Source organism: Podarcis filfolensis (genome assembly GCF_964270895.1).
Source record: "Podarcis filfolensis genome assembly, chromosome: 10".
Taxonomy (NCBI): Eukaryota; Metazoa; Chordata; class Lepidosauria; order Squamata; family Lacertidae; genus Podarcis; species Podarcis filfolensis.
Window position 1 is genome coordinate 56,483,432 of NC_139612.1, and position 12,868 is coordinate 56,496,299.

The window sequence follows — 12,868 nt, forward strand, 5'->3', positions numbered from 1 at the left end:
TCCCTGTGGTTGGTTAAGGGTAGCTGGGAACGCTACTTTTCTGAGGGGCAAACTACAGTGGCCAGAATCCCCCGAGGGAAAGAGTGGGCTCGAAGTGCGCGCGCAGCCACTTGCCCTATGCCCCTTCCTTTCCCACACAGCCCTTTATTTTCCCACCTCGCTTCCTTCTCCCACATCCTTGCTTCCCCGCACGTCGTCCGCCTTCCTTGCTCCCACTCTAAAGGGCCCCCTTTCTCCCTCACGCTCCCGGACCCTCTCCTTTTGCTTTCGTGACTCCGCTCCCCTTTCCCCCCTTCCGTCCCGCTCCTTCCTCCCGCCGCCCCTCTTGCCCGGCCCCTCCCTGCTGCCCCCTCCTCCCCAATTTCTCTCCCTTCACCCGCCTGCGCGGGGCGGGAGGGGCGAGGAGGGCAGGCCTGTTCCAGAAAGTCTCGTCACGCGCTCCTCCCCACGAGCCTCTCTCCAGCCCTGCTCGCCTCACGCCCGCCGCCAACTTCGCCCCCTCGCCCGCGTCTCCCCGGGGGAAGCGCCCCGGCCTCCCGGTCTCCTTCCCGCCCGAACGGGTGGGCGGCGCGTCTCCGCCCTGGGCCCGCCCCGCTTGCGCGTGACGCGGAGGCCGCGAGGCTGCCGCCCGCCGCCCTTGCTGCGTGTGTAGGCTCTGGGCTGCGTGTGCGCGTGTGTCCACGCGAGCGAGGGAGCGAGGAGAAGGCGCGCGGGCGCGGAGGCGGCATCCTCCTCCTCCTCCTCCTCCTGCTGCCGCTGCTCCTCGTCTCCCCTCGGCCGGAGTCCCCTGTCAGGCGGAAGGCGAGGCGAGGCGGGCGCCGGGGCCCGCCGCGGGGCATGGAGAGCCTGCTGGAGAACCCGGTGCGCGCCGTGCTCTACCTGAAGGAGCTCACCGCCATCGTGCAGAACCAGCAGAGCCTCATCCACACGCAGCGCCAGCGCATCGACGAGCTGGAGAGGCGCCTGGACGAGCTCAGCACCGAGAACCGCAGCCTCCGCCAGCAGCACGCGCTGCCCGAAGAGCCCACGCAGCAGCAGCCCCGGCTCCCCGCTCCGCCGCCGGCTTGCCCACCGGGTCCTCCCCAGGGCCAGCAGCAGCAGCAGCAGCAGCCTTCGCCGCCGCTGCCGCCGCCGCCACCTCCGGAGCAGCCTCGGCAGGAGCAGCTTCAGCACCCGCAACAGCTCCCGGCGCCTCCGCAGCCTCCCAGCAGCAGCGGCAGCAGCAGCAGCAGCAGCAGCAAGCCAGCTCAGGCCAGCCCCAGCGGCAGCCGGACCCCCGCCCCCCACCAGCACCCTCCGCTCCACCACCACCACCACCACCCCGAGAAGGACGGCAGGGAGAAGAGCTGTTGCGCGGTCCTGCTCCAGCACAAACCACCCCCGGCCATCGCCAAAGGCGTCTTGAGCAGGAGACCAGAGTAAGTCAGGAAGGGGAGGGGAAGGGGGAGGGAGGCGAGGAGGAAAGAGGGGGCTCTGGGTCGCCAAGAGCCACCCCCCCCGCCGCCCCAAAGATGAGAAATTCATTTATTTGGAGCCTTCATACACCCCGCTTAACGCTGCCGTCTCCATCGGTGTGCAATCCGGTTCAAAAGACGGCAGGAAGATGGTCCTAGGAGCAAGGATCCTGCCCCGCATACTGCCGCTGCAATCTGACGGAGTGGGCGGGTGGGGAAATCCCTTCCCCGGTGTATTTCCAATTTCCATAGGATGCCAGAGAAACGAAATGCTGCCTAGGCAAGAGGCGTTCAGTTCCCTGCTTCCTAGCTTCCTTTCTCCTATGTGTGATGATATATCGTCAGAAGAAGTTTACATTTTTGAAAACACAAGCCACTCTCCCCCTCCCCCCTTTTTGTTGCAAAGCATGCCTTGGTTGTTTTCTGCCGGTTGTAAATATGTTTGCGATAGCCAAAGCAGGAAAGAAGGATTTCCTAGGAAGGCATAGGCTGGTGTCAGATTTTGCTCAATTGTTTGGGCATCGCAGCTGCTTTACAGAACAAAAATTTCCAAACCGTAATAGCTCCTATTACACAACTAGGATTTCCCCTTTCATTAAAGATGCAGTAGGAAAACATTGCAGATACCTTTTCCTATTGACACAAACCCTTCGTATATTTGTGATTCAGATTTCTTTTACCTGTGGGTTTATATAGTGTGTTTGGGTGACTCTCGGTTTTTGAAGTGGCAAAGAATTGTTTTAAGGGGTTTTCTTTATCAGCAAAGAAAGCCTGGTTGTGTGTTTGTGTACAGTGTGACTGTGTGCTCGTGTGTGCATCTTATATATGCATATGTGTTATTCAAGAGCTCAAATTTTGCTGCAATGAAGGTTCTAAAGTGGTACAGAAGAATTATGTTTTTTCCTGGGTTATGCATAAACTGAATTGTAATTGCCTAGTACCTTTGCAAATGCATCTAGCTTAGAGATATTTCACCTTTCTCTCCAAGGTCTTTTCAGTCGACAGATTCCATTAACCTCTTTGCATACATGTGGATGATAGAAGCCAGAGCTGCTATGGTACAGGGGAGAGATAAGAATAAAAATTCACTTGCAGGTACTTCAAGGATGTAGAAGTAAAGTTGCGTTTTTAAATTCAAGCCTTGACCTTTGACTTTAATGGCACTGAGGCCCATGAACAACATTTCATTTATAGTTTCAGGAGTGGGTTTCTTGCTTGCTTCTATCTTCTCCCATTTGTTGTAAGTGGGGAATCTTTTCTGATCTTCATTTGTATATAGGATGTTTTCTGTAAATATGGGACTAGCAGCAGAACTGTGGGATCTTTCATTGTTTGGAGAGGTGGCCCATTTCTCTCTGAATGAGGCTGGTCAGAGAAAAGAACACATAATGGTAGTCATCTTTTCCCCAATGTGCAAAATGAAAATTTCTCCAAACTATAGCTATCCCTTTGCTATGAGCAGCTTGTAATCAAAAAGTCAACATCGTGTTTATTGACTAATAGTAGTACGCGTTTTGCAGGTATGTGTTTTGCCAGGGGGTAAATAAATTGCAGGATCGGGCCCATATTCCCTCCAAATGAAGCTGGAAGGTCTCTTCTGCTGCAAATTCCACGTATTGAAATGCAATTCAAACGGCGCTACTATATCAGTGTAAAAACGACTGTGTTAGAGAGGAATTTCAGAAATCTATTTTAAAAACCCCAAACCTAGTGGGTTTTATGCAGTGAAGCCAGTGTTACAAATGTAGTATTGGCAAGATTTCCCTTTCATCTCCTCCTAATTTCTCACATACGTCACTAAGCAGAATGATGAGTCGGTTTCAATGCATGGTTCTGAATAGCTCTTTCCTGGGATACAAATCTTATTTATTGCAAACAGGGAAGAAGGGGATGGGTCTATACCTGGTTAGTTCTTATCCAAATGCCCAGGTAGGAAGGTCTTCAGGACTCTGGCACTCATTGTTGAAAGGAGACAGCAGAGCAACCCCTGGTGCCCTCTCTGCTCACCGTAATTAAGATAGCCTTCTGTTTTATTCTATAGCTTAGCCAGAGAAAAAGTTTGAGTAAAGATGCAAAGTGCAACATGTTTAGGAGATTTGTCTTAAACACCCCTTATACATAACAAGAACTTCCTCTTGAAATATCTTTTACTGCTTTTGACTACTGTGTTGAATATTCCCCAAGTGCCTACAAGGCAATATCAGGGTCTTTTTATGCAGTAAATTTTGGGTTGGGAGGTGGTGGTGACAGGAAATATGGGTTATTGAAAGTACCCTATGTTCAAAACCATGCGTGAGCAAAGCTATCTCTACCACCTTTTGTCTATAATATTCTAGTATTTTCACAGTTGTAATTTGAACCCTAAATGCTGTAGTAGCTGCTTTTGGAACTGCTTCTTTTGTCTGATCCGGGACTCCAGTTGCTTGACTGGAATGATAATCGGGGTAGAAAATGGCCACTCTCTAAGCAGTACACACATGAGATTCCTTAATATGTAACTATCATGTATGGGTAGAAGAGGCTTGAATTGATTCCCTCCCCACATCACCTGAAAGGGCTGAATAATGATATTGTAGTGCCTTGCAAATGCATTATGTTTTGGAAACAAAACTGCAGACAGCTCATTCTGCTGCATGTATATGTATGCCCTCTCATCTTCAAGGACCACTCGAAGGCCTTGTTTTATTATGATATCATTACTGTGATATCATTTGGGAACCAGTCTGCTTTGAAGACACTGTAGTCATGCGTTAGAAGAGCTCACTGTGCAAAGCACAGAATGGAAAGGGGGTTGCTCTGGACTTCATAAAATCCAGATTGAACACATTTGCTGTGCTACTAAGTTCCCGTGCTTAGTCCTTCTATTATCTTCAGCTAAAGATGTCATAAAAGGGATGTGGGTGGCGCTGTGGTCTAAATCACTGAGCCTAGGGCTTGCCAATCGGAAGGTCAGCGGTTCGAATCCCAGCAACGGGGTGAGCTCCCGTTGCCTGGTCCCTGCTCCTGCCAACCTAGCAGTTCGGAAGCACATCAAAGTGCAAGTAGATAAATAGGTACCGCTCTGGTGGGAAGGTAAACGGCGTTTCCGTGCGCTGCTCTGGTTTCGCCAGAAGCGGCTTAGTCATGCTGGCCACATGACCCAGAAAAGCTGTCTGCGGACAAACGTCAGCTCCCTCGGCCAGTAAAGCGAGATGAGCGCCGCAACCCCACAGTCGTTTGCGACTGGACTTAACTGTCAAGGGTCCTTTACCTTTTTAAAGATCTCATTTATCATGATTGGGAATGCATATCGTGCAGAGAGCACTTTGGGGTGGCTTTTACTTAGGGGATGATCCACTGGGGAGTTTTCCTGCATGGAGTTCTCTTGCACACTTCCTGGTGTGGTGCTGGCATTGTGTGGTTTCATCATGTCCCCTCCTGTTCTTATGACCTTGGAAGTGAAACAGTCACATAGGAAACTGGTTTGATGTTGTAACTTCCTGTGCCAACACTGTTGGCATGGTAGGTCTACAGTCACCTGGAGGCAATGGTTTCCCTTTTACAGGTACTGGAGGTATATGAGGAGGAGCTGTGCTGCAGTCCCCATCCCCCCGTCATTCTAGATAGATATGAAAAGGGCCTATTGGCATCCATCCGGGTCTCAGGGTGTGCTCTGAAGGCACATGAGGCCACCACATTGATGAAACTAGTATATCTTGATGTGGCTAGTTTTTGGATGTGTGGCCATCTAGCAACACCACATATGCACTGGAGGAAAGGTTGGGTAGCAGAGTAACAAAATAGACAGGTAAAATAGTGAAGGAGAACTTCTTGTGGTCTGTATTATTAGGCTGTACTCCACAAAGCACTTCAACCAAGTTACCCTTTGAATAGTTCTCCATCTCTGTCTTGCTCATACTTGGTCAGCAGTAAGTCCCATTGATTTCAGTGGCATTTGCTTTCAAAGAAGTCCTGTTCTGAGGATGACAGCTTATCAAACTCAGCTCTGTCTGCTGGTCTGTGGCACCATTGTACTGTGCCAGTACAATGCTGTATTTTGTGAATTTGGTGTAGCTCTTGGCATTCCTCATCCTAAGCACTTGATGCACTACTGGTGAGTCTTAGGATCAGGGTGCTATCTGGAGGCTTCTGTGAAATGAAACTAGCTTAAATTCTGATTTTAAAAGTGTCCTGTCTTTCTTGAACTCAATGTACTTTTTGTACTTATATGTGTAAGTTCATCATTTTATAAAAACAGTATCAGAGCTGTAATGAAAGAGAATCACAAGCAGAAATAAAGAGCCAGCTAAAAATCTCGGTCTTTTGGGTGTAATAGCAAGGCATGTTTGAACAAGAATACAGGAACACCTTCGCTACTCTGTAGGATTAATTTTTAAAGAGAAATAAGGACTGGAACTGATGAGGTTCCCCAAGGAGGTAATTCAAGATAACTGGAACTACCAGTTTGAAAGGTCTTTTTCTCAACCTTGCTGATGTTACTTTGTGAGAGAGGATACTTAATAAGGATTCTTTCAGTCATGTTGAACACAGGCCATTTGTGTATCCATGTTTGTGGCTCAGGCTGCAAACTCACATTCTGAGTTTTGTGACATGGGCTCATCTCCTTTCTTATAGTTCTGTGTGTTCCCTATTCCAGTAACTCTAAATAGCAAAGTTTACATCTGTTATACTGGAGATGGTTTAAATTTCTCCCCAGCAGGTTCTCACTTAGCTCACTTAGAGCAGTGTTTCCCAAACTTGGGTCTCCAGCTATTTTTGGACTACATTTCCAATTATCCCTGACCACTGTTCTTGCTAGCTAGGGATGATGGGAGTAGTGGTCCAAAAACATCTGGAGACCCAAGTCTGGAAAACACTTGAGTTAGACACTTGTAGTTACCCATGAGCTAAATCAGAGATAGGGAACCTATGGATCTCCAGGCATTGCTGAGCAACAACTGCAATCAGCCATGGTCAGGAATGATGGGAGTTGTAGTCCAACAACATCTGTAGAGCCACAGGCTGCGAAATACAAAAGTTTTTACATCTTGATAGAGCAAGCAAAAGGTAAAATGTAAAGTGTTCGTGAATCTTGAGAAGGTGTACTTTGTGTCCCCAGCCTGAGGGCAACAGCTGAGATGGGAATAATAATAATAATAATAATAATAATAATAATAATAATAATAATAATTTTTATTTATATCCCAGCCGAAGCTGGGCTCAGAGCGGCTACTTGCCCATCTAGCCCAGTTTAGCTTTTCCCTCTAATTAGCATGGTTCTCTAGGGTCTCCGATGGAGAAATGGCTTTCTTATCACCTGCTATCTGAGCACTGGAGATGTCAGGGTTGAACCAGAGCTTCGGACAAGACAGGATAAAAGTAGAGTCATATATACTTAGAGTGGGTACTATAGTTCATTGCTTTGCATGCAGAATGTTGTAGGTTCAATCCCTGGCATCTCCTGGTAGGGCTGGGAGAAACCCCTGTCTGAAATCCTGGAAGGTGTCTTTGTAGACCGGACTGAGCTGGACGGACCAGTGTCCTGACTCAGTACAAGACAGCTTCCTATGTTCTTCCACTAAGCCTTTAACCCCTGAATCCCCATCCACTAGCTGAAAGACAGTCTAACTGCATTTTTCTGTGCATTCACCCCCTGTTACCCTTTCTTCTTTCTGCCATCTCTTCCTCCATTTGTAGAGATGCAGATTTTAAATGCCTTGTAGGTGGTAGGATTTGTTTCATTTATGTTGTGCTGTGAAGCATTGTGTGGATTGGTGATGCTGTGTTCATAATGCTTTTCCCTTGTAAATTTTCCTTAAAAGGAATTGTAGGCAAAAGCCACCAAAACACACATACAGATTCACAAAACTGTACACTATAGTTCTAATAACAGTGAGTATTATTTCTCTGGCAAGAAAGAGATCACTTATGCAGAGAACTGTTAATTGCTGCTATGCATAAAAGGTGGTTGAGGCCTAATGCGGATCTTTCCTGCAGAACGAGAGGTGGAGGAATAGATGGGAGGGGGGGTGCATGTGTTGATTTTACTGCGGGAATGAGGCTGGTTGCTCCATTTCATCCCTCTTTTCTGTCTAAGAACCTCTTGCACGAGTGCTGCTCTTAAATCTTTAGAGGCCAATCATTTCCCTCACCCAAATGCAAAAAATAATTAAATTAAAAATAAGGTAATCTATTCTGGAATGTTTGGTGTCTCCCCCTCTCCTACCCCCAGAAAAGCATGTCAGATTAGTATCCGACAGAAGCAGGCAAGAAAGCTACCTTGATCAGACAATTTCCTGTTGTAAGACTCAGCTTCAAATTACTCCCAGATGCATGGAGCATAATTTCTGCCCCCGCACCATTTTTCAGAACACTAGGCAACCATCCCCATTTTTTTGCTGTTCCCTCAAGACCCTTTTTATGATTGAATTACAGCAAGGGAAGAATTACACACCTTAACCTAGATGGTCTCACATCCTGCTGCCTTCCTATCATGACAGAATTCTCTCGGTGGGCTCACTTGCATAATCAGAAGCCCCAAACAGGCATTCCTGGGCACACAGACAACTTGGTTGTGAGTCTGAACCATTTTTGTGGGGGGGGGGGAGGGAAAGGCAAGAATTAGAATCCAATAATTTACAATGTTTGGGGGCTTTTTTTGTCGCCGACCTGTAAAAAGCAGACATGAAAGTGTTTCATGGCTTCATGCTCAACACGAATAAACATTGTTAGTCTGAATTATTTAAAGTAACTGTCATCAAACCCAAATAATTATTGACGATGCAGAATACTGACTGCTGGGCCGCTTGAATGACACAGATTGTGCCACCTTGCTTGCATCAAAGAGGTCAGTGTTGCAGGCAAAAGGACCAGTGTAAATAAGAATGTCAGAAGAGCCTGGCTACTGGGTTAGCTTTTCTTGTCCAGCATCCTCTGACCCAAAATGGCCAACTGGTCAAGTCATACACAGGCAGGACAAGAACACAATAGTAATAAAGAGCATCTATACAGCTGTTGAGTGTGTGTGTATACCACCCTTATAGTGAAAGTCAGCGTTATTGTTATAATACAGATGTGAGGAGGTGGCACAGCTAGCGTATGGTAACGTCAAGTCAGAGTTTTGTTGGAGAGGGTAGAATTTTCAGTGTGTGCACATAGGAGAGAAAGGGAGTCAAGATCGCAGCATGGTTCAAAGGCTTGCTCTTAAATATATTCAAGGCAATTACGAATAGAGAGTGCCAGTGTGCAATGTTTGTTGTTGTTACACCATCATAATCAGCTATGGGCGTTTCTGAATAATAAAGTGTGGTCTGAAATGTGAAGTAGAGTGGGGGGTTTTTAGGGGGGGAGGGAGGGAAGCCTTCCAATAATGAACTCATGTGGGAAATTCTGGCAGAAATGTAGTCAAACTGTGGTCAGTGTGGAGCAAGGTATTGGCATATTTGGGGAATCCTAATGTTTTGTAAAAGTACAGAGTCTAGCTAGCTAGCTAGCTAGCTATATCTATCTCTCACCTATCTTTCTATCTATCTATGGGGCACAAACCAATCCTGTGAGAATTGAGCATGTTGGCTTTCTGTTGGAAAAGCCTGCTTAGCTTAATTAAAGTAACTTCATCAGCTGCCTTAAGATGAGGGGTAGCTAACCTGTGGTCCTCCACACATTGTGGGACTGCAGTTTCCATCACCACTGACCACACTGCCTGGGGTTGATGGGAGTTCGAGTCCAACAAAATCAGGAGGGCCACAGGGTTGCTACCTCTTCTTAACACCATGCCCTGAGAGCTTAGGGATTGGATAATGTGTGCTATTCTGTACATGTTTACTCAGAAGTAACTCAGAAGTTAAGTAAGCATTACTTCCATGTAAGGGTACATAAACTTGCAGCCCTAACGTTTAGTTGAATCCCCTGCATGTTGATTTGGAAATAAATCCTACTGTAATTCACTTCAATTTACAAGGCCCATAGATGTCTAAACTAACTTTCTCGGTAGATTTCAGTAGATCTATGGTTTAACGCATGGTTGCCATGTTGGCCCTCAAGGAAAAGAAACATGAAATAGCTGAGAACTTTTTTCTTGCCTCATCAAGAGGTCTGTGTTCTTCAGACACTTGCATCCTCCTTGTATCTGAATAAATTTTGCGTTGCCAAGAACGAAACCTGATTCTGATGAATCAAAGATGTGTTCGTGCAACAGAAGTGATTAGTCATATGGTATAAACCCAATCTAGTGCTGGGTCCCCCCCCCAGTTTCTTAGGGATGCACCACCCTTGAACTCTGCTGTATTTGCCTTCATTTTTGTCCCCTGTAGGTATTCTTTGTGATGGGAGAAGCCAACAAACCAAGCTCAGCTACTCTGTGTGTCCAACCATACTTTCCCAAGCATTAGAACTTCACCCTTTCTTTCTTCCCCATCTTTCTGTTCAAACTCACCTCAACCATTTCTCACTTGGGCTCTAGATGTATAATTACTTTTATAGACACAGATATGGAACCCCCTCTCCCTCCCTCTCTCCCCCTCCCTTCCTGTGTGTGTTTGTGCAAAGGAATGCAGAAAATGCCTAGTGGGGCAAGGAATAATCGTTGCCTTCCAAGGCTGTTTCTTATTTTTAAAAATAGTTGGGATTTTCATTATGCGCATTATGTGTGTAACACGCAGTTTGCCCTCCAGCAGTGGGTTACATTGCATCTTACGTAGGTCTTACATAGGTCTTACGTAGGTCTGTTCACAAGATGTGAACAAAAAGATAAATATGAGAACCATTTGGGGTTTTTTTTGGTTTTGTTTTGCTAAGAGTTGAGGCCATTATGTTCTTTTTTTTCTTTAGTTCAATAAACACAATTATGTAAGTTTCAAACAGAAATTGCATTTGCAGGAGGTGCTGTTCTCCATTTGGGGGGGAAAGCAGGCTATGCATTAGTTCTTTATATAATGGATTTTCTCTGCGATAAAGTCGTTACACAACCCCAACCAGCTACTTACTTTAGCACTAAAATTAGAGTAAATATTATGAGCCATTACTCGTGTTAAAATAATTCTAGCTATATTTGTTCATTGCCCCAGTAAAATGAGTATAATTGAGTAATGATCCTGCATTCTCAGAATCTTGAGTGATTGGATTTAAAGAGGGGCATGGGTTGAACACAGCTGGAATAAGAAACGCAGGACTGACTGTCTTCCATGCCAATGTCTTGTTCTCAGATTCAGCCATGATGCTTTGAGGCTTTATCTTCTGTCATCACCCAAGGATGTCACCCTGAAAATTATGGCAGCAAATCAACTTATGAAGTGCACATATTTATCTGCATTCTGGATTTGTTTGCAGTGCTGATGCACCTCCTTTGTGATTCTGTCATGCCTCCCAAAAAATTGAAACAGTATCCTTCCAGCTGAATGCCCAGGCTCAACCAGCGACACGGTGTTAAAAGAGATTTAGAGTTCAGGACAGAAGAGTTGACACAGAACAGATTCAGTACCACGGACAGCAACTAAGCTATCAGCCTGTTTGAAACAGAGTTGTGTCCCAATGTCCTCTTGAATAATGTTCACCCTATTTGTGGGCAGAGAAATTGTGGGGTGGGAACCATTTTACTGAATTTCTGTAGGGAGAAGAAAAAATTGCAGGCTGTTTCTTGAGGGGGAGATGGTGGTATCACAGGTTTCTTCTTCTCCTCCGAATGGTAGTTCCGCCCACTTTTGCCACTGAAAGTTGAGTAGATGTGTTGACGACTTAGGCACTGTTTTGTATTCCCAGCAGTACTTCAATACTTGCATTATGATGGGATGTTGTGAGGGAAGGGAATGGCAGGTACCACACACAAATTCTGCAAAAGTTGCCTTTTCCTAAGGAGTTAGAAAGAAGAAAATATTTGGCTCATCTGTAGTTTAAAATGTATTAAACATGTATATGCATCAAGAAATGGAGGTTGTTACAGCAGTGATGTTCAAGCCAAATATCCACAGCTTTTGCTGTAATGATTAAAGGACACTCCACTACTAACAGGTTTAATGGTGCAGGCCCAGTTATTACTCCTGATCTCAGGCAGGTGAGTCAAGGACCTTTGAGATTTCATCCACACTGTGTGGTGGACCTTTGAACAAGACAGCACTGCAGTGGGATGATACTACTACTACTACTACTACTACTACTACTACTAATTTTATTATTTATATGCCACCCATCTGACTGGGTTGCCCCAGCTACTCTGGGTGGCTTCCAACAAAATATTAATAGACAAAGAACCTCAAACATTAAAAAATTCTGTACAGGGCTGCATTCATATGTCTTCTAAAAGTCAGATAGATGTTTATTTCCTTGGGAGGTCATTGCACAGGGCAGGCACCACTGCTGAGAAGGCCCTCTGCCTGGTTCCCTTTAACCTCACTTCTTGCAATGAGGGTACCATCAGAAGGCCCTCGGATGAAACCATGGAAAAACAGATCCCACATCAATTCTTCAATATGTAAAGAAGACTATAAAAAGTGAGACAAATATTTGCAAATGCTCAAAATTCACCAACATTTCCAGTTTTGCCACTCATCTCTTGAAAGTGAAATTCAGACTTCAGAATTTGGATTTTAAATACAAACTTCTAACCTCAAAATGTGAAACTCAAGTCATTGCCATCTCTTGATAGCTTTAGCAGGCATCAAATTAATCACCTGACTAATACCATTGCATGTCATCCATCAGATGCTAAAACAATTGCATGAACAATATAAATGGGTGTCAGCCATTAAATGGTGTCAAATACACATTACATATCAACTGCCAAATAGCAATTGTCATTCATTCATTGAATATTCAAGTCAAATGTCATGGTGTGTCAAATATTTGGGAAATATTAAGCAAATATGCAAGTATATTCATGATCAAAAATTGCAGCTGGAAATTTCGAGCAGCAAATTAAAGTCCTTCACCAAAGGAACTGTTTTGAATTCTGCCTTTTAATAGACATTCTGTCATTTAAGAGATATTAATAGTTATTTCAAAACATTTATTGCAAATAGGAGTCTGCAGAACTTGTACTACATGTGGGTGATGGATGCATGCTGCCTATTTATAAGTCCAGGGTACAATAGAACCCCATTCTATAGAACTCCTTGACTGAGTTAACTGGGTTGGTTCCAATTCAGGATGGCATTGTGATCATTGTGAACTGCCCTATTTATTAAATCATCTGAGTCAGTTGTTCATGTGGGCAAGCAATTTTATGCCGTGGTTAAGGCAGGGCTAGGGAACCTGGGCCTTCCAGAGGCTGTTAGGGTCTAACTCCCATCAGCCCCAGACAGTATAGCCAATGGTCAGGGATGATGGGAATTGTATCTGGGTTATTGTGTCAGACTCGGACTGGGCTGAAATCCCCACTCAGCCAAGAAACTCACTGGGTGACCTTGAGCCAGTCCTATTCCTTCAGGCTCACCTGTGTCACA

The 12,868-nt window shown here is 45.4% G+C and overlaps 1 protein-coding gene across 7 annotated transcripts in view; it reads left to right on the plus strand.

The window, feature by feature from the left end:
- Nucleotides 1-631: 631 nt before the first annotated feature.
- Nucleotides 632-12,868, plus strand: part of IQSEC3 (IQ motif and Sec7 domain ArfGEF 3) — a 140,852-nt gene continuing 128,615 nt past the window's right edge. For 4 of the 7 annotated variants that reach the window (XM_083572234.1, XM_083572232.1, XM_083572233.1 and 1 more), the window contains exon 1: nucleotides 632-1,418. In XM_083572234.1, the coding sequence (XP_083428360.1) occupies nucleotides 838-1,418 (581 nt within the window). In that variant the 5' untranslated portion in view covers nucleotides 632-837. The remainder of the gene's footprint in view (nucleotides 1,419-12,868) is intronic. The other 3 variants (XM_083572230.1, XM_083572238.1, XM_083572235.1) reach the window with 2 other exon arrangements.